This window comes from Anopheles coustani, chromosome 2 (assembly GCF_943734705.1).
Source record: "Anopheles coustani chromosome 2, idAnoCousDA_361_x.2, whole genome shotgun sequence".
NCBI classification, from domain to species: domain Eukaryota; kingdom Metazoa; phylum Arthropoda; class Insecta; order Diptera; family Culicidae; genus Anopheles; species Anopheles coustani.
Genome location: NC_071289.1, coordinates 12,872,242 through 12,891,563, shown reverse-complemented (window position 1 = coordinate 12,891,563; position 19,322 = coordinate 12,872,242). Strand labels below are relative to the sequence as shown.

The 19,322-nt window shown below is 43.9% G+C and overlaps 3 protein-coding genes across 3 annotated transcripts in view; 1 reads left to right on the top strand and 2 right to left on the bottom strand.

Annotated features, from left to right (window-relative positions):
* The window catches only part of LOC131266224 (neurogenic protein mastermind), a 126,379-nt gene extending 116,474 nt beyond the window's left edge, over positions 1–9,905 (bottom strand). Inside the window, exon 1 of the mRNA XM_058268636.1 lies at positions 9,771–9,905. The gene's annotated coding sequence lies outside the window, so the exon portion shown is untranslated. The remainder of the gene's footprint in view (positions 1–9,770) is intronic.
* A 2,433-nt stretch (positions 9,906–12,338) lies between these two features.
* Positions 12,339–13,928, bottom strand: LOC131263051 (coiled-coil domain-containing protein 43). The gene is made up of 4 exons (XM_058265183.1): positions 13,827–13,928; positions 13,549–13,785; positions 13,139–13,351; positions 12,339–13,072 (listed from the first exon to the last, which is right to left on the bottom strand). Exons 2-4 carry the CDS (start codon positions 13,708–13,710, stop codon positions 12,827–12,829), a joined length of 621 nt encoding a protein of 206 aa, XP_058121166.1. The 5' UTR covers positions 13,711–13,785; positions 13,827–13,928; the 3' UTR covers positions 12,339–12,826.
* A 371-nt stretch (positions 13,929–14,299) lies between these two features.
* Positions 14,300–19,322, top strand: part of LOC131267007 (uncharacterized membrane protein DDB_G0293934) — a 107,941-nt gene continuing 102,918 nt past the window's right edge. The window contains exon 1 of the mRNA XM_058269738.1: positions 14,300–14,724. The gene's annotated coding sequence lies outside the window, so the exon portion shown is untranslated. The remainder of the gene's footprint in view (positions 14,725–19,322) is intronic.

Below are 19,322 nucleotides of genomic sequence, written 5' to 3'. Positions count from 1 at the left end.
GAAACCCTGGAGATCGAGAACGCGGTCATCACGGTTTTTGTGTTCAGAATGTTGGCAACAAAATGAAAGATCAATCAACTCGAGCTTTGAATGCGGAAACATACTCGTATGCACGACCTACAAATTCTTATTCTCAGCCATATGACGAGCTGGTCAGTGGGAGCTTTAGATATTGTAAGTGTTCAATCAAGCAAAATGTATCTAACGTTTTGGAACATCTTATGCCGTTTTAGAGATCGACATTCTGCCGACATTCTGAAAATAAGTGATGTGATATGATCTACAGCTGATGAATACGGTAAACAAATGTTAGAGTTATGAAAACCACAATACACAAGGCCACAAGTACAAAACGATGCTGTTAGAATGCGTAGGAAGAAAAGTTTAAAAATCACCGACATCGAATAGACTTGCCCTTCAACCACACATAATGTTGGTATATGGAAGATGTCGATATGAAAATACAACATCAAAGTTCATTGAAACTGACGTTGCGATATGACAATCCATGACCCAGCATAGTCCAAATGATGTGTCCAAAAGACGTTCACCAGACTGTCCAGATCATTCGACTGAAGTCAGCTACATGTACATGATGGCAACCAAGCAGTCCGAACGCCGCCCGATTGGCTACCGTTCAACCGTAGCACAACCACTACACACCATCTCGCATCCGAGCCTAGCTGAACCGGGTGTAGAAACCCAAATCGGAACATCTTCCCTGGCCAACGAGACACGTGTAGTTGTGGGTCGCCGCGGGGCTTCTTGCAACTGGTACGATTTTGACTGGCACCAGAAGCTCAAAGATGGTCTAAACATGGAGCAAGCAAACTGCTGTTAAAATGGTATCGCGTGCTGCTTGCTTCAGCAGTCACACGAGCACAGGATACCCACACACATGCCCCGACCGGGACCCGACCACAATCTAATCCGATCGAGAAACTCGATCAGGAAACGATCATACGAGGGAATCGTAGAATATGTACGAAAAAGAAGTAAGTGGAAGAAAATGTTGAGATCGGAAGGTTCGTTTTTTTTTTTTGGCGGATCAGCAACATATAACGTAAAGATCGCTTGGACAGTGCTCGCCAATCGGAACCAATAGACGATTTATGGTAGCACATTATTTGCGACACACAAAGTATTACTTTAGCTAAGGGATGGTTGTGAAGATCATTAAATAAGTTAGCGTGTCGTTCATGGAATTAAATTATGGGTAGATAATTTGTTAAAAAAAACCTCCCATCAAACACCACTGAGTCGAAGTGTAAATAGTAAACACTGTGTTTTTAATTTTCGTACTGCTTCTACTGCAACGTAAAACAACAGAAAGCCTTCCACCGAGCGAAATGTGGCTTTTTCGCATTTTTCGCCCCGCTTCTTTGCTACTTCCTTCTAATAATCGTTAACATCGGCTAGCCTTACACAGCGCTTAGAGTAACGCTTTTGCGGCTGAAAACATTGCTTACATAGCGCCTTCTTCCACGCGATTAGAAGGGCACACAGGCACATTTTTGTATGTTTACGTGTGTGTCTGCCTGTTCGTGGCCGTGAAGATGCCTGGCTTCGCCAAGAGACCGTGTTCAGCAAATTCCCCATATGTTGCGCTTTTCGTGTGGATGCGCATCATTTTTGCACTCGCTTCTAACTCGTCCGGTTCAGCAACGTCTGTTCGTTCGTCCGCGGTGTACCGGGTGTGTGTGTTTGTGTGGCAATGTTCTCGACGCTGGCATTGACCCTGGCGGCTGGCGCTGTTGTGTGTCTGCAGGCGAAGGTTTTGGGAACGCAGATCGTTTGCAAATTACAGCCACAACATAGCAGCTTTGACCGTTTGATCCCTTGCATCTATGCGTGGGACGTTCCCAGTGTGGAAGAGAGAGATTTTGATTTCTTGCCTCAAAAACCGTCGCCCCCCCCATCAACTCAGCACTCCACTCGCCGCCTGTGCAAGGCAATTGATAAATGCAGCACAAGCTTCGCCCGACCGTGAAGGCGAAGTAATACATTAGTGCGGGCACTTTAAAGAGGCATTAAATTATTTATTGCCCGTGTATCGTGCGGCGATCTCGAGCGAGCGACTTGCAAACGGAAACTCTGTGAGCAATTACCCGCATTTTAATGAGCATGATCACTTACAGCTTGTCGCCGGTGTGCCATTAAGATTTGACGATCCTATTAGTTCCAATTCGCTGCAACATTTTGAGGTGCAGCTTATCTATTTAAATTCTACAATGTTCGAGTCTTATTTATGGTGGAAGCGAAATTAGACCAACTCAGATTGTACAAATAAGTCCGCATGAATTATGAAAAATTTAGCTCTTTTGCTTTGCCTCTTGAGTTTAATTAAAACTATTAGAACTACTTCCAGGATAGTAACCAGGAATAGTTAACATTTGGAATGGATACTAAAACCTTCATAATTAGCGATTGAAACAAAATGCGCTCATCCCAAAACCTATTGAATAAAAATCCACAAAGTCTGTAAACAAAAAGTTGCGAGACGGATCTCTAAATATCAAAGGAACAGTTTTAAATGCAACAAAAAATAACTTTTACGAAAACGAATCCCTAGTCTAAATCCAATGCACCGCGGACTGTGAGAAGCGAACCGAAATTCCATCCCATTTCAAAGCCGTCCCGAAGAACGCGCAGACCCACGTCAGTTAACGTTTTGCTATACTGGAGGAGGCGAAGAAAAACACCAAAAAATGCACCGAACCATAAAACTCGAAGCAGAAAAAAACTGATCGTCCGAATGAAATGACAAACATCCATCCCCATAGCACGAGGGTTTTCCAAATCCCGTATTCGCGGGATTCTGCGAATTTAATATATGTTTCTTGGTTATCTGCCATACATTCTATCACCCGAAGATTTACAGTTCTGCGGCGTGCATCGACGAAAGGATCCCCACCGCGGAAAGGTTTGGGTATCTAATGTAGAAATTAAAACAAAAAATAGCCAAAATTTAACCTTTTCCATCTCGAGCCGACCTAATACGCGCACGAAGCCCGCTCCATCTCCGATCCAAGGAAGACTATGAACTCTGTGTCCCGGGTTTCCAACCATCGCGGACGCGGACATCGAATGGGCATGTTAATATTATTTATGGTGGCAGTTTCGAACACGGGAAACACCACCCCGCTGGAGATGAATCACGGGCTCTACCGTTTGGATGGAGGGTTTAAGCGAAAATGAGTGAGGCAGGATGGAACAAATTCGAAACGAACAAAAAATATAAAACAACGTACACATACGATCCTATCTGTGAATTGCGGTTGTTGCTGTTTGCCGCATGAAATCGTGGCGACTCATCGTCAAATCGCAAAACGGCGTGCAGGATCCGCATGGATCGTATTTGCAGGAAGGAAGATACAATAAAAGGAGAATCGGAATCGAACGAATCAACAACAGCAAGCCGGAGAAGCGAGAACGGAAAGAAAACAAACCGCCCCATCAGGAGTTTTGGAAGTTGGACGTGGAATACAGTTCAACGCCAGAAAGAAGATCCTGAGAGCGTGCGAGCCAGCAGAAGGTCCCTCGTGCCGGCTAGAAATGATTTATTTTTATTAGATTGCAGTTTTATTGTATTATTTCCTTAATTATTTAATTATAAATTCGGTATTCTTCTTTGTGGCGCTCCTAACCCAAGAAGCCGCAAATGTGCGATCTGCTCAACTAAGACAACGTTCGGGGCGGAAGAAAATCTACCATTCGCCATCCCGTAAAACGTGGGTGCAGGAATGGACGAAGGTAGATAACAAATCAATGGAGGAGGAGGCGTTGATTTCGGCCACCTTAATCGGGTAAGTTTGGGAAAGCCAGTTACGCCTTTAAAGTCCATCGTCTTTAGACCTCGGAGTTCCCCTGAAGCATAACCGAATAAAACTTTACAATCCCTACATCGAACCGGGAGAAGATCTTTTCCTCTCTCGAGGCATATAAAAGCATTTAGACAAGAGCTAGAGGCATAGAATATGCCCAGGGTTTTGGTTTCGACTTTTAGATCCGAGCAGCGAATATGAAAAATTGATACTATTTTTCAAGATTATCCACGACAAACGTGTGCAAATATCTTACGCTTCCGTACATTAAGTATTCTTTGATTCGAAAAATCATCTTTGACATAGTTTTTGTGAGTCACACAATGCAAAGTGATCAGCGATGGCAGATAGTAAGTTATATAAATCTCCAAATTACTAATTCACTCCACGGGAGGGTTAGCAAATTGAACCGGCATTAAACAAAAAGATACCGGTACATCGAACAGCGGACCATCGCTCGATCAATCGATCGCTGATCGATAACTTCTACTTCTTAGGGTGCAAGTTTTCTTCTCGCTTGCTTTCTGCTGTTACATCGCGCGAGCTCTCACCTCATCACCATATTTAGAGGACCGCGGGGTTGGATATAAAAGTTGCCCAAATTGAATTTACGACATCGGCGGGCCGTCCAAAGCCGAATGCCGGACCCGGGTGCGGTGCGGTTGGGTGGTTTCCTGCTGCTGCTGCTGGTTCTGCTGAAGATGAAGCCATCGTGACGTTGACGCAAGCTTCAACAGCGTACAACGGCCGGCCAGCGTACAACGGCAAGCGGGAAGCGACCGTCTGGGTGATCACGTTGCTCCCCGCAGTGGCAGGTGAGGACTCGATCAGCGACTACTTGCAGATGGACAGCACACGGACCGCGCGGTTCCGTGGTGTGGTGTCCTGTACCGTAGATTTATGAGTCTATTCCATTTCCACGTCAACGTGCTTGCGGAGAGCTCTTTTTATGTTCTTCAGATGACCACCGGAGGCCGCTGAATTTGTGCAAATCCATTTCAATCAATTAACCGGACGGCAGCTGCCCAAAGCCCGTGCCTTGTGACCGCGTCGATGGAAGGAGGGGAGGAATCGATCGGGTCGGTTCCGGTTCCGGGCGAGACAGGGACTAGCCTCCAGCAGACAGATTAGCTACACATAGGTTTATTAAAATAGAATAAAATTAAATAAATGAAAGGTGTGAGTTCTGCTCGCATACATAAAAAAGCCTTACCGGTTGTATTCAAATTAAACAACTTCGGAAGAAAAAGTATTTGATAGCAATAAGCCATAACCGAACGTTTCGAAAGCAGGATGCCCCCTCCCCAAAACCATCCAACTACCAACCTGCCCGGCTGGCCTCGCACTCACCAGTGCCGGTAGGTGCACTCACCACGTTGTAACCGGTACGGGGATGCGTGGCCGGAAAAACCAGCAACCTCCAACGCAGCACCGCACGGCGCCCCAGACCACCCTCATTGACCCAAATAAAGAAATAGCTTGTTTAGGCAGCTGCTGGCATGTCAATGAGTGCTGCACACACCGGTGTCGTCGGTGCCGGCGCCTCGGAATAGAAGCCACAAAGTCAGTCGGAAAAAGTGCCGGTTCCTTATACCGCCACTACAGCACTATCGAGTGCCCGCGATAGGATTAGTAAGCCGTGAGGTGTTTTAGGGGTTTTTTTTTGTTTTTATTCAAGGCAGCTGGTACCGCTTCCAGTGTCGCCACGATCAATAAAAAACTTTACTTGCCGATGCTGCTCGTAAACGAAGAGAAATACTTGAAATCGAGAAGGCAATAAAAACAATCCATTCACCGCATACCTGGTACGATGATTGTAGTAAATGGGTACGATAATGAGAGAAAAAGAATACTAGTTACATTTTCTATAACCCAACGTTTGCTTTCTTGCTGTAATACAATTCGAAGTATTTGTAATAAGTTTGTTGGGTGGCAACATATTTTGTAAACTATCATAAACGTTCTTGTATTTTTATTATCTACGAAGAAGATCTTAAAATGAAGTTTTAATATGTTGGTTAATCTCTAAAGCCCAAAATAAAATCATTTATTCTACTGTGCGTATTAGACATGCTTTGTTGGATTTTTTAAAAGAAATTCCAATTTAGGGAATCTCCATTTTTTGTTGAATTACGAAAATAAAACCCTTATTTTGCAGACACTTGCAATTGCCGTCATGTGGAAAAAAGGGGTGCTACATTTCGAATGGCAGTTTTCACACGAGTAAAAAACCTTTGCACTCAATCTTTTCCCATCGACGTACAGAAAAGCGTTCTACAGCCTGCATTCAAGAAGAATGTTTACCACTTGATTTACGGCACCCATGAAAAGCTGTGTTTTTCGCAATTCCTTGACGGTACCCTCGAAAAATTGTCTTCACAAGAACGGAGGGGATCTAAACGGCAAACAACACGGCAGATACACCCATTAGCTAATTAATCATATTAATTAGCATAAAGCGTTCCCCGTTCGCAGCAGAACGCACTCCAAATCCACACCAGGCCGAGGAGAGTGTGTATCGGTAGCAATGGCGTTCGCCATGAAAACAGTGCCAATGCCATTGGTGTGTTTGCTGGGCCATGTAGTGTGCTTTGCATTTTCAAAGCACTGAGAGACACAACGCCGTAGAGATAGACGGATGGACGATGTTTGGATCGACGCGTGCATCACGGGACTGGCTAAATTTGGCCCACGACGGTAGGGAAATCGCGAAAAACAGCTGGACCTGGGGTTCGCGGAACGGGTTTGCCCTCAGTGTGCGTTTTCCATTCCGTTTGTGTACGTGCCAGGAAAAAAAACATTCAATCAAAATGAAGAGGGAAAAAAAGGCAAGGTGAAGTAGTATCGTGCGCAGCGCCGCTGCACTTGGGAAGCAAATTTTGAGTCAGATCCGTGCCAAAGTCACGGCGACGGAAAGTGAAAATTACATTCCCAGCAACCAGCTGACGAAGGTTGACTGTGGCGCAACAATGTGCGTTCGGCTAAAGGAAGGCCGACGTGGTGGTGTTTGTGATGCTTTGCTAGGCCGCTTGTTGTATTTATTTATCTCGTCATTTTTTTTACTTTTTGCTACAGTATGAAATTTTAAACACGCATTGGCGACGCATAGTTCCGCTGGCTTAGTGTATACTATTTTTAAACAATTTGTCACTGTGACGAGCAACCTCCTAACGCAGTGGAATCTTCTCACACACTCGCTGCACGGATATGCGAGCGCACCATCCCACACCAGCGCAAGATTGATTTTCTGACGTTAAGAAATGCAAATTGTTGATTCTGAAACAAGTATCGATATCAAAAGGACCTTAATTGTCTCAAGTACAAGCCCAAGCAAAATCACTCAAATTTGAAAACTGTGTTTGTATGGGGAAGTTGGTATCCAAGGGTAAAGGACACGACGCGGCAGTCAAGAAGGAGCTCAAGGGTGTGGGTACCAATTTCGTTTCAAAACAAAACTACCCCAACACATACGCTCGAGAAGCGCTTCCGTTCTCTTACGCTCTCCCACGAAACGATACATTCCCCCCTGCGGGGCGCCCTCTAGTGGCGATCACGCCAAACGCGCACAATCTGCTCCACCGTTTCCCAATTTTTCGCTCCCCAGCAGCTCGTGAGAGGCCCCACCGCAAACCGACTTTGAGTGATCCTTCGGTTGGGGTGTGCGTGAGTGATGTTAGGCCCTCCCACCAAACCTTCCTCCCCAAAAACCTATCCCACCAACCAAAACCGACGGATGTGGTAGTGTGATCAGTGTGCCCCACCATCAACCCCCCCATCAGCACAACATCGTACTTTTTGGCATCGCGACGGGGACAGCAGGGTGGCAAAATAAAATGCCAACGCAACCGGTTCTGTGTTGGTATGTTGCTAGGTAAATTACGTAATTCTTTTTTAGTTGCTTCGTAAAATTTAATATCCACACAGCATACGGCTGCAGCACCCAGCGGCCATAACACGCACACACCGGTGCCGGTTGTCTGCTGCCACAGCAGTTTACCTGGTTTCGGTTGGGGAATGGAGCACAACAAAAACTAAACAGTTTCCCCCGAAAACAGCAGTAACCTTTAGGTTGCTGATGATCACATTTGTGATTTATTTAACCAAACGAAAACTTGTTTTGGCAACAGTAAATGATTTTAAAACAATATAAAATGAATCTTTGCTCACGAAAGCCAACCTACTGAAACGTAAGAAAATTTATGTCCCGTGAGTTACTTAACGATAAATTGGAAAACTGACGAACTTTTTTTATGATAGTTTAAGTTTATGTTTGCCGTCAAAATTCCATTACAACTCAAGTGGTGTCATTAAACAATCTACCGGCAGGCGGTTAATTCAAGTACACAAATTAAATCATTCCATGCATTTTTACCTTTGTCCGCTAGACAGCATTAAACCATAAACAAAAAAAAAACACAAAAGTTTGCCTAAGCAGCAATAAAATCCGCTCAGCTAAATACTCTCAAAACAAATCCTACATGCGCCTCTCCTACTTCGAAGGGGAAAAGTGCTCGAAAACCAATGTTCCCCACCGGCCGGCGCACGGCAGCGCCGATGCTGCCGGATGATGACGCGAACGGCGAAAGCTCCAACGAAAAATTGTGTAACCTCGGAGTGGCCAGCCCGCCATCTGACCGCCAGCGGTGCGAAAGAGAGACATGGGACGGACTGCGACGATACGATATGGCAGTGCGTATAAAGTGAATGATGAGATTTGTCTGCATGTCGTTTAAGATTGCGATGGGATTGCCGGGCAGTAACAATTCGGACTGGATTAATTAAACTTTATGTAATTAATTGATTATGCGGTGCTTGTCGTTCTCCCATCGACGCCAGAGTTGCCGATTGAATGTCGATTCTGCGGGAACTTCTGCTCGAAATTATGACTGTAGGGAGGGTCTATATGTTTGCTCTAATGACGACAGTGAAGTTGAATTTTCTTGATTTTATGCAACAACCTTTTACGGATGTGTAGACTAAAATGTTATTTTTGATTTTGCTAAAATAGATCTATGTAAATACTCATCGTATTCTAACGGTACAGTGGAAGATTACGAGCATGGCCGAGCGGTTTCAGCGGTTAGGATTGGATGCAATTGGACACTTGGGTTCGAATCCTAATAGAGACCGGAATCTTCACCTGCAGTAGAGAAAACTTTTAACTATCCGGGTATGGAAAGGAGGGTAAAGTCAAGTTAGGTAGAACAACTTAACTACCTAACCGACGATGTTATGTCAGATTATGGCAGTTATGATGATGCTAAAATCAAAAAGTAGTTTAACCAAAAGTTTCCACAACTAGAATTTATATCTCTAAAGGCATGAGGGAAACACAGTAAAAGGAATGAAAAGTTCTAACCATGACTAGTTGTTTAAGCCTTAAATATCAGTTTGTTGAAATGCATGTCCAAATCCCCTTCGATGAAGGATCAATTTTCTGTAGCAAAAATTATACACTTTGCATCAAACGACGGACGATCATCATTATTATCATCATCATCATCATCATCATCGTCATCTACGAACGTTGGGGTTTTGAAGGGGACGAAAAAGGAAAGCTTGTAGGAGAAAAAAATAAACACACCAAGCAAAACCAATGGACCGAACGTACACAAACACACCTCTCTTGAGCAGCGCCGAGGCTGATCGATCACGTTTGTGCTGTCAAGGGGGCAGCACGCTCGCGATGTGTGCGTGTGCAGGGCCACCGCAGCCGCTCCAGTCGGTGCACAATACACCGGAAAAAAGGGTATTCACGGGAAAATAATACCACACATAACAGGCTGACCACGAAAGGATGCGCGGATCCTTGGAACGTCCGAGTTAAGGCTACACGATGGTCGCACATGGCGTTGTAGGCAATTTGATGCAAAATGCATTACTGTGTGTAGTAAAATATTTTTTGTTTGAGTAACTTCATCGTAAACACATTTAGATAAAACTCACCTTTGCAGTTTAATTGCATGCTATTCCACCAGAAAAAAGGTATAAAGTCTTCGCTCCCCGTTGAATAAATGGATTCACTGTTCTCAACACAGGCACCACATTTTCGTCAAAACAACAGTAGGTTACGAACGTACCACTCGCAAAAAAAAAAAACAATCGTACGAAGGAAAACATCCAATCTCACATCCTTTTCGCTACTCTTTTCAGGGACACGCTACACTTTAGACACCATCAAAAAGCGCTGACACAATTTTACACGATACAGTTGTACGGCAGTGGCAATTGAACGTGTTTTGAACACACAAAAATTCACCGGACGAGAATAATTTCTGTTTTCAGATAATTTTAGAATCGTTTCGGAATCACTTTCCACTACACCACTCGATTTTCGTTTATTCGCTTGGCACACAATGGTAAGCACCACCTCACAGTGAAACGCACAATCGATCTAGTTGGTCACACTAAACATTAACACGCACTCAACACGCACACACGATACCTTACGAATGCAATCCCCTGCTACTTCACTCCACCTTCTCGTGGGTGTGCATGGTTCAAGCCCGTAACTGAATTTACGCACGGATGCAAGTGAAAACATAAATATTATGAACAGCCAACCTCCCACTTCACAGCGGATCGTTTAGTGATTTCTTGCTTGTTTTTCCTTTTTTTTTTGTTGCTTCACGCACCTCAGCACACACCTTCCCTAGTGTGTTTGCTGCTGGGAGGTTAGACGGTACACGAACACAGCGCCACTGCACTACGGCCCAACCAAAAGTTTCATGATCACGCCACGAACACAGCGATACAAAATCGGGGAGAATTTTTCTGTTTCTATCGGATTTTTCCCGTTTTCTTCCTCTATTTGGGTTGTTTTTCCCTTGTTGCAACTGCAGCGCGGTGTATGCACTATTTCATTGCATACGCATGACGACTGTCAAAACATTTCCACAGCTCGAATCGGGGATCTATCGTCATTTCCATTATTACCTTTATCATCATCGAGAGCATCTTCGTGGCGCTTGCTTCGACGGGAGCTGGATGCAGCAACCTTTACCCACTTTGAACACGAGCGCGGGATGGTATGGGATTTTTATTTTAGAAAATGAACACAGGTCTGCCCGCTGTTTATATGTCACCTGTGCCGTTCCGAGCACCGAAAAACAGACACCAGCGAAACGCACGAAACACTATACCAGTCGGGCTGCTATTTAAGCCGTGTGCACTACGATGTTTTGTACATCGAAAAAATAACACCACTTGTCGAAGCCTACTGATTCCTAAGTTTAGCGTTTGGTTGGATGAGAATTAACTGATCGCTACAATGAACCGTACCACTAGATTCTACTAGTTTTCATTGATCTTGTACTCTGAGCTTTGAGTATTTAAAAGATGTTGTTTGTTTCTCACACACCGAGTATGCCAACAAATAAAACTAGCATTCACGGTTCGACTCTTTCTGCTTGCGCAATTTTTATTCCTCGCACACACAGCGGTCAATGTATAGACACGGTTCGATTGCGATGCGGAGGATGAGGTAATGAGAAACGCAGCACACACACACAGGACTAGTTTTCCTCCCGTTCGGAAAGAATGTTGTTACTGTTGTTTTGGTAATAAAAACACAACACTTGCTCCCGACCGTGTTTTCCTTTTTCGCATTTTTGAACGCACCTTCACCTACTGCGGCAAGTTGTTGGGAAAATCTCAAATCGATGAGCAGAGCTACGCGACGAACTACGCCGAAGGCCGAAATTGACTGCGAGACGATGACGGGCACGGGCACAATGTTTTTGCGTTTGCGTTGCTCAGCGCTGCCTGCGTTTTCACAATTCACAACTCCCAAATTACAGCGCTTGCACCAATTGCACTTGAATCACTCGATTCGTATTCGTTAGCCGTGGTATATTGTTCGCATCGAATGCACGGAGAACACCGTTTAGCAGCAAGGTTTTGATTTTTCGAGGAAAAAACTGCATTAAACTACCGCCAGCCGCCGTACTCGAATGCGAATACGACGATCTTTGACCAATGTCTAACGAAAAGAGCGGTCCATTTATAGCTTTTTTCTGCTCCGCCATTGTTTTGACAGTAGGTTCAGAAATTGTTCATACGGTTGCTGAAAAGTGGAAAAAGGTAGGAGAAATTGAGGAAAATGGCAAATTTATTTTTAATATTGCCAAATAGCAACAATTTTCTATATGTTTCAACCAGAAATGTTTGCAAATGGTCTATAAATTCAACACATTTTGAACTAAGTGTCAAAGTTGCCACGGTCTCTATCATTACATGTATTGACCCTCTCTTGCAGTGATCTTGACCATCGAGGATGAAATCAAAACGAACAACATGGCCGACTTTGAGCTAAATTGCTCAATATTCCGGTCGGTGGACTCACTTAGTTCCGACCAGCAGAAAACAGATTCATTTGTATTTTTCGTTTTTATTACAGATCAATTTTAAAAATTAAGTTATGGTTGAAACTACACTTTCTTTTCAGCTGGGTGCTTGATTTTATTAATGATGGACAACAATGCCAGAAGGGTTCAGTTCAAAATAATCGATTGTTACAAACAGGAAAAAACTAAATAAGGCAACACGCTTTGAACATTGGTACGTACATACATTGCTATACATTTATTCTCATTTTGCAACAACACTTTCATTTTGACTGTCACGGCACGTGGTTATATTTGGACACTTGAAGATAGATCGACCAACATATGTCCAGTGAGAGGATCATATGTTCAATATCTATGTGTTTTCCCTTAAGAATCGGTACCACCGAACCAACTATTGCCTCGAAAGAACCTATCTTGTTACCTAGCTTTCGTACACGCAATGCTTTGCAATGCCTCTTATTTTGTATCGTCGTTGGTTGCAGAATTTATCAGCGTATTTTAACACGACTCTGGCAGATTATTTCGCATGGTTCATCGTATGTGTCGTAGACGGATTGAAGAGATGTTTTCACATGGTCGTGGGTTTACATGAGCAATTCCCATACAAGAATAATATGAGCTGTTTGGCGAATTCGCTTACCCATTGGAAGGGCGCTACCGCCGGCGTTCTCCTTTAACAGTTTTGCGTTTTTCCTTCTTTTCTTCTCGAAGCTGGCGCTGCTTTTCGCGATCCTGTTTATCCTTTTCCTTCTTCATTTGACTTTCTAATTTAGCTTGCTCCCGCTTCTCCCGCGCAAGGGCTTGAACGTCAGCAAAATTTGTATTTTTCACTAGTCTTGGATCGGAGCTTGTTGCAGCACCTCCCTCTTCGTCATCATCGTCATGTTCGCTTTCCGAGAGCTATAAAAAGATCAAAATAAGGTCAAAACTAGGGACAACAAAGTACATCGGATTAAAGTATCCTACCTGACTGTATTGCGATAGTATTTGCTCCTTGATGCGCCTTTCCTCGTCGGTATATTCGCGCTCCACCTTTGTTGTTAGCTTTTGAGTTTCCAACAGTTTGGCCAGCTGTGCCTCGACGTCCAACTTCGGTTTCGATTCCAACTCAGCCTCTCGGTTGTGGCAGATCTTCCATTTGTCCAGTATTTCTTTGATGAACGGTTCCAGATCTGATTCCTGTCGTAGATGAGTGACAGCACAAACAGAGGCGCAGTCGAACAGAAATAGCCGGTTTGTTAGAACAATGTTTCACCATGTATACCTGTGCACGAGCAGTTGTTACGCATGCAAGTTGTAGAACCGTTTTCAATTGCCAAAACATTCACTAAAGCATGCATCATTGCGCTCAGATGGGCAGATCAAAACACACGTACAATGATTGCACCAAGGATGCCTTCCAGGGCTTCCATTTTTTCCTCGTTATTCTCGTCACCCTCAAGGATACCGGTGATGTAGGAACCGAATACGCCATCGTCCGCGTTTGAAGCTTTCAGCTTGGAGCTGAGCCAACTGTTGAATTCAGCCGACGCTGCCATCGTCTAGTGGATTTGTGTTGTTTGCCGTTTGATCGCAATGGTGCAAAATTTAGCAGCACGATTTTCACACAAAGTGTGAATTCGCAAATTCACACAAATGAAACACAAATTCGCAGACCTGCTGCACGAAGTTTTTCGTTCGTTCTATTGACAGTTCTGAAACCGGGTTATACTGCGGAGTTGTACTCTATAGCCGGTGTGTTTATCCCAGAAGTAAGGCAAATGTACCAGGGAAGGATAGAACACGCAAATGTAAACGGTTTGTTGACAAATTAAAGACGAGTACAGGGTGAACGTGAAGACTAAAATTATTTGAATATGATAAACATATCGAAGATTTTACATATGAAACTTGAATGAAAAATAATATCAAAAGGAACCTAAACGCTTCCAATCCATAATAGCTGTTATATTGTGTTGAATTTAGTTTTTTTAGTTGAAAATCCCATTGCATGTGGTGGAATGTGGATCTAGTTTGACAGTAACCTACTTGGTTCCGGTTTGCGGAACGGAGCGTGTGAGAACGCAACGCACGTTGTTTCGTTGTTTCGCGGAAACAGTTGCACATTAGCTCTCGTATCGGTAGAAGGTGGGAGCGCACGTTCTTCAAGGTTCGCGAGATCATTCGTCGCGCGTATAACTGCCTCGCATCCGTTGATAGCCTGGCGTGCTCGGAAGAATCGTACTAATCGCGTGTGCATTGTGATACAGCGCCGACGGCCCAACAACAACGCGGTTGAGGGGGCTTGTTGAGCATTCCAGTGCGCTTCGCTACTGCTAGTTGCCAGTGTGTCCAGTGCTTTTGATATTGTGCCCGCGTGTTGTTGAGATTGTTGTTGTTGTTGTTTTCCTGCAGCGAGTCAGTGACCATTGGCTTTTCGGGGTCGAAGCGCTGCATCGAAGCAACAGGAGTGGATTCGAAAGCTTGAGAACGGACAGGAGAAAGAAAAACCAGCGAAAAAAATATATAAATACAAGAATCGTGCGGATTGGCGGGCAGAGGAAATTGAAAAGGTTTGTTCATTTCGCTTTGTACTTGCGGTCCTCCGGGTGGGATGATTTTCTCAAGATTTGTTTTGCCGTGTTCTTTCACCGATCCACCGATTTAAATTATGCATTGTGTTTTGCCCGCGGATTGAATTGTATTGGCCTGTGTAAAGTGAAGAACAGCATGAAACAGCGATGGACAGAGAACAAAAATCAATCCTAACAAACGGTAGATTTGGTGATATCAACAACTCATTCGAACGGTGATCAGAAAATTTAAAAATTTATTTTTTAAAAGCCTAAAAAATGTGTTACCATTGTGCGACACTTTTGAGGTTTTGCAAACTTACGATCAATCTGAAATGCCCGTGTTACCACAGCTTGCTGCAATATACAACGGAAACTGCACTTTGCTCATCGTAAAACCCCAAACCTCAAAGTTACCCCACCGAGTTCCAGCGCGATCGGAAGTATGTTTTTGGTTCCAGAACGTTTGTCGGTTCCGGAGGGTGAGATCGTGAAATTTTAGCCACAACTGCTGATTGAATCCACTCCCTCTTCCCCTCGTGCATTTTTACTCTTGCGGGGGACAATCGACCTTCCTTTTTGCTTACGGTTTTTTATTTTAGTTTTACGCCACCGGAATGTTGTTTGCCTTCGCGGGAGAACTGGAACTGGCTAGAAGACGGTCTCCGATGGACACGTTGAAACCGAGACTTCATTTGCGCTAATGACTGGACCAATGACTTTTTCTCTTGCGAACAGGGGGGTAAACGATTTGCAATCTTGTTCCGAAAAAAAAGAAATGATTTAATCGGTCCAATTAATTAGATTCTGAAAAAAAACACAACAAAAAAAATTTAATCATACTGCTAATTACACTTCTAATCAACAAAGATGCTAGATCCAGAGCGAAAATGTATGCTTCATGCCACAAATGACGCAGGAAGAAGGAAAAGAATTGCGATCGTGATTCAGCTTTACTGAACACTAAACCTAAATCATCAATAATCCAAATTAACTACTCTTTTATCAGTTTGACACTTCTCAAAACAAACCCTACCAATTGGAGAATTGAATTTAATTTTAAATTTTACTATTTTAGTTATCAACCAAATAATTTCTATCTGTATATTGTATGCAACAAACATGGAAAATACAAAAGCAAACACACTGCACCGTATCGAATTGTTTCCCGGAAATGCTCAGCAACGTGTCCTTGGCGCCCATCAGGAACAATCCTGGTTGTTGCAACGACGAACAAATGTCCAACATATGGTTTGCAAATTATTTCTCTTTCGAATGAAAGCGGAGAAAGGAAGCACAACACAAAACTGGTCCTCACATATGGACGCACGTTATTACACGCATCAGATCGGTTCCTTTCGTCCGCGCAAATATAATATTCCACACGGGAACATCCTCCCCCGTGGGCTGGCAGGGGAAAAAAACAAGGCGAAAGACTGAAAAACGAGCCCCCGGAGAGGCCTACGTTTTCGCAAAGTTATCTGCCGGGCATCAGCGGAACGGCAGCAGCAGCCTACTACGTAGCACCCGCACGCGTACATTTACAGGGTCCGCAGCCATACAATGGCAAGACCCAACCGGTACAGGGATTCGTGAACGTGCTAGGGGGATTGCCTGTACCGGTAGAGGGATATCCGCGGGCATATAATTGCAAACCGCGGTGGCTGAGGGGAATCAAGCGAGCGTATTGTTGCGGTTGTCAACCGGACGCAAAATAGTAGGTATTTGGCAACCGTGCATGAGCGGTGCTGTGCACCACACATCCAAATGTGTCGCATACATAACCGTTACATATCGTGTAAAAACAATGAAAAACTAGGTTTGAATGAAATTTCGTATTTAGTATTTACGGAAAAAATATTATATCAAAAAATTAATTTGATATTTCCTTTCAACGCGTTCCATTAGTTGTTTAGCACGCCATCTAACGGTCATTTGTGCGACACATTTGAATCATGCACGGTTGCCAGATACCTACTATTTTGCGATCGGTTGACAACCGCAACAATACGCTCGCTTGATTCCCCTCAGTCACCGCGGTTTGCAATTATATGCCCGCGGATATCCCTCTACCGGTATAGGCAATCCCCCTAGCACGTTCACGAATCCCTGTACCGGTTGGGTCTTGCCATTGTATGGCTGCGGACCCTGTAATGGTCACAAAAGAAAGCGAATGCGACTTTTTGGTAGCGTACAAAGCCTACTACAGTGGGTTGGAAAAATCCCGAAGCGAAACACAGAAAAACCTTCTCCCGTAACAACAAACACCCGGAAGAAAGGAAGAGAACAAGAAGCAAAACTCTACTTCCAAATGTTGATCGGCCCCTAAAATGATGAAACCGAACCGCATAACCGGGTGAAACTGAAGCGGAGAAGAGTTGAACCAGAGATCGTTCGATCGCGAAACGCGAAAGGCGCATCATAACTGGGCCAAACGAAAAGGAAAAGAAAGTAATATACCTTCCCCGAACGGCGTGCCCCGAGCCGGTGTGCCGGTTTTGCTACATCGGAAATAAATATTTGGTACCGAAAGAGGCTTTCTTTGCCATTTCGCATTCGAAGAGGGCCATTTTTATGCACTTTATACGCGCATTGGCATCGATGTTTGGTGGTCATAAAAATGTTATAGTTTGCTCGCTGTGCTCTGCGTTAGTTTTTTCTTTCTCCGACATGTGGGGCCACAAGCTCTTAGGAACATTTTTGATCGATTGTGGTGTGCTGGTTTTCTGACCGAGCGCAATGGTCGCAAACCGGTGAAAATTGTCGAATTGGAAATTGGGCTGGCAAGGGGGAAATAACGAGACAAAACTATCCACCGACTAAGATCATCTTATCGGCGAGTTTCATCGCTGTTCCGCGTAAATTGACGCGTGCGGAGGAAAAACGTGAACGGTAACATTCCCAATCCATCACCGACGAATCGTAAACCAAAACCCGATGGGGTTTGGAATTATTTTACAATTATTCGTTCCTACCTGTATGGGTGTAAGGGAGGTGGAAGAAAGCCCCAGGCAGTCGCATTTTATTGGAGTGAAAATTATAATCTTTTATCGATTTTATTTTGTTTGACATTTATATAATCCATCCATCGAATGCCCACTAAAAGGAAACATGACAAGACTTTATAGAGTTAACTAATTGTGCTTATAATAGCCACAGACTTTTACTTATTATAAAACTCAGCTACTGATAAGTGTAAGTAGCGTGAGCACATAGCGGGCTAAAGCCTAGAGCTTTTGGTTATTATTTTTATCTTACTTTAATCTTTTCGCATATTCATTTTTTTTGGTATAAAAATAGTCTCTTATTTTAACACAGTTCAAAGAAAACAAGTAATATTTATTATAATTTGTATCTTACATTTTATTACTGGAATACTTGTTTTTTGCCCAGAAATACTAGCAACTGGTTTATAAGAATTACGAGATAGTAAGAGATGAACTTTATTAATTGAATAATCCAATTATGAAGTATCATTGAATTTCGTTTCATAAACTTATCGGTGACTAAACGCATGTTTTAAATGCAAAATTCTATTTATTTTATAACTAATCAATATTGCCTGCGAAACAGAATGGTAATCGTTTAGATAGAAGTTATCTTGCAACTTGGGTGGTATGTTTAGTAAATAATTGTTGATCATAAAACTAGCAATTCAAGATAGAAAATAGGAATTCCACAAACAAACATACTGATACATCACCGAGTGGAAGTGACTGTGTTGTGTAAATGCAGTTACTTTCTTGTAGCTTTAACGATGACCTTAACGGCTTTCCCTTGCTCAGTGTTCCTTAAAGTTGTATGTTGATCTTGTAAGGAAGCTAGCTAGAAGTCACTCCTATAGCTTCCCTATTGGAACAGTGGTTTTTGTGTTCCTGTTTGTTTACCTCAACTTCTACTTCTAGGTTCCGGGGAACCAACCAACCAGTCGGCCTACCATTTCATTCGGTTTCCTTCGTGCAGTAAGGGCTTCCCCTTATCGCTTCCAACCCGCAGGGGGAAATACTCCTCCCAGAGCGACTGCACGACATCATCGTGACGCATCACCCCGAAGGCGGAAGATATTGACCGTTTCACGGACACTTTGGGGACACGCCGTAAAGACACGTTTTTCCACCGTGCGGTAGCTTCCGATGTGCGTGCCGGAGGCCCCGTCCTGCAACTTGATGGAATTCGTAGGTCAGATTTGGGAATAGGCACACGAAAAGCCGTGTCACGCCGTGTTTGACCTTTAGACTTTCCACAGTTTCCGCCCGTTGTACTGACTGGTGGACACGGATCGGTCCTCAAACAGTGCCTACAGTGAGCCATCGTGGTACTTCCTACGGATTTGGATTCGTACGCAGTGGCCGCAATTCCGTCCGCGAGTGGCCGCGTTCCATCTTATCTTACTACTGCTGCAACCGTTTGTGTGCGTGCGTTTTTTTCTTGCCTTGTTTTCTTCCCACCAGAAGTGGGCGACCTCGTAGCACGCGACCCAACCGCGCCACGGGGATCACTTCCGGACGGCTGCTTTCGTTTCGTGGGGTGTGTCGTAACTTGCCACTTCCATCCACCCATCCATCATCTAATCGAGCCCGTGGCCTATCATTTCTGCG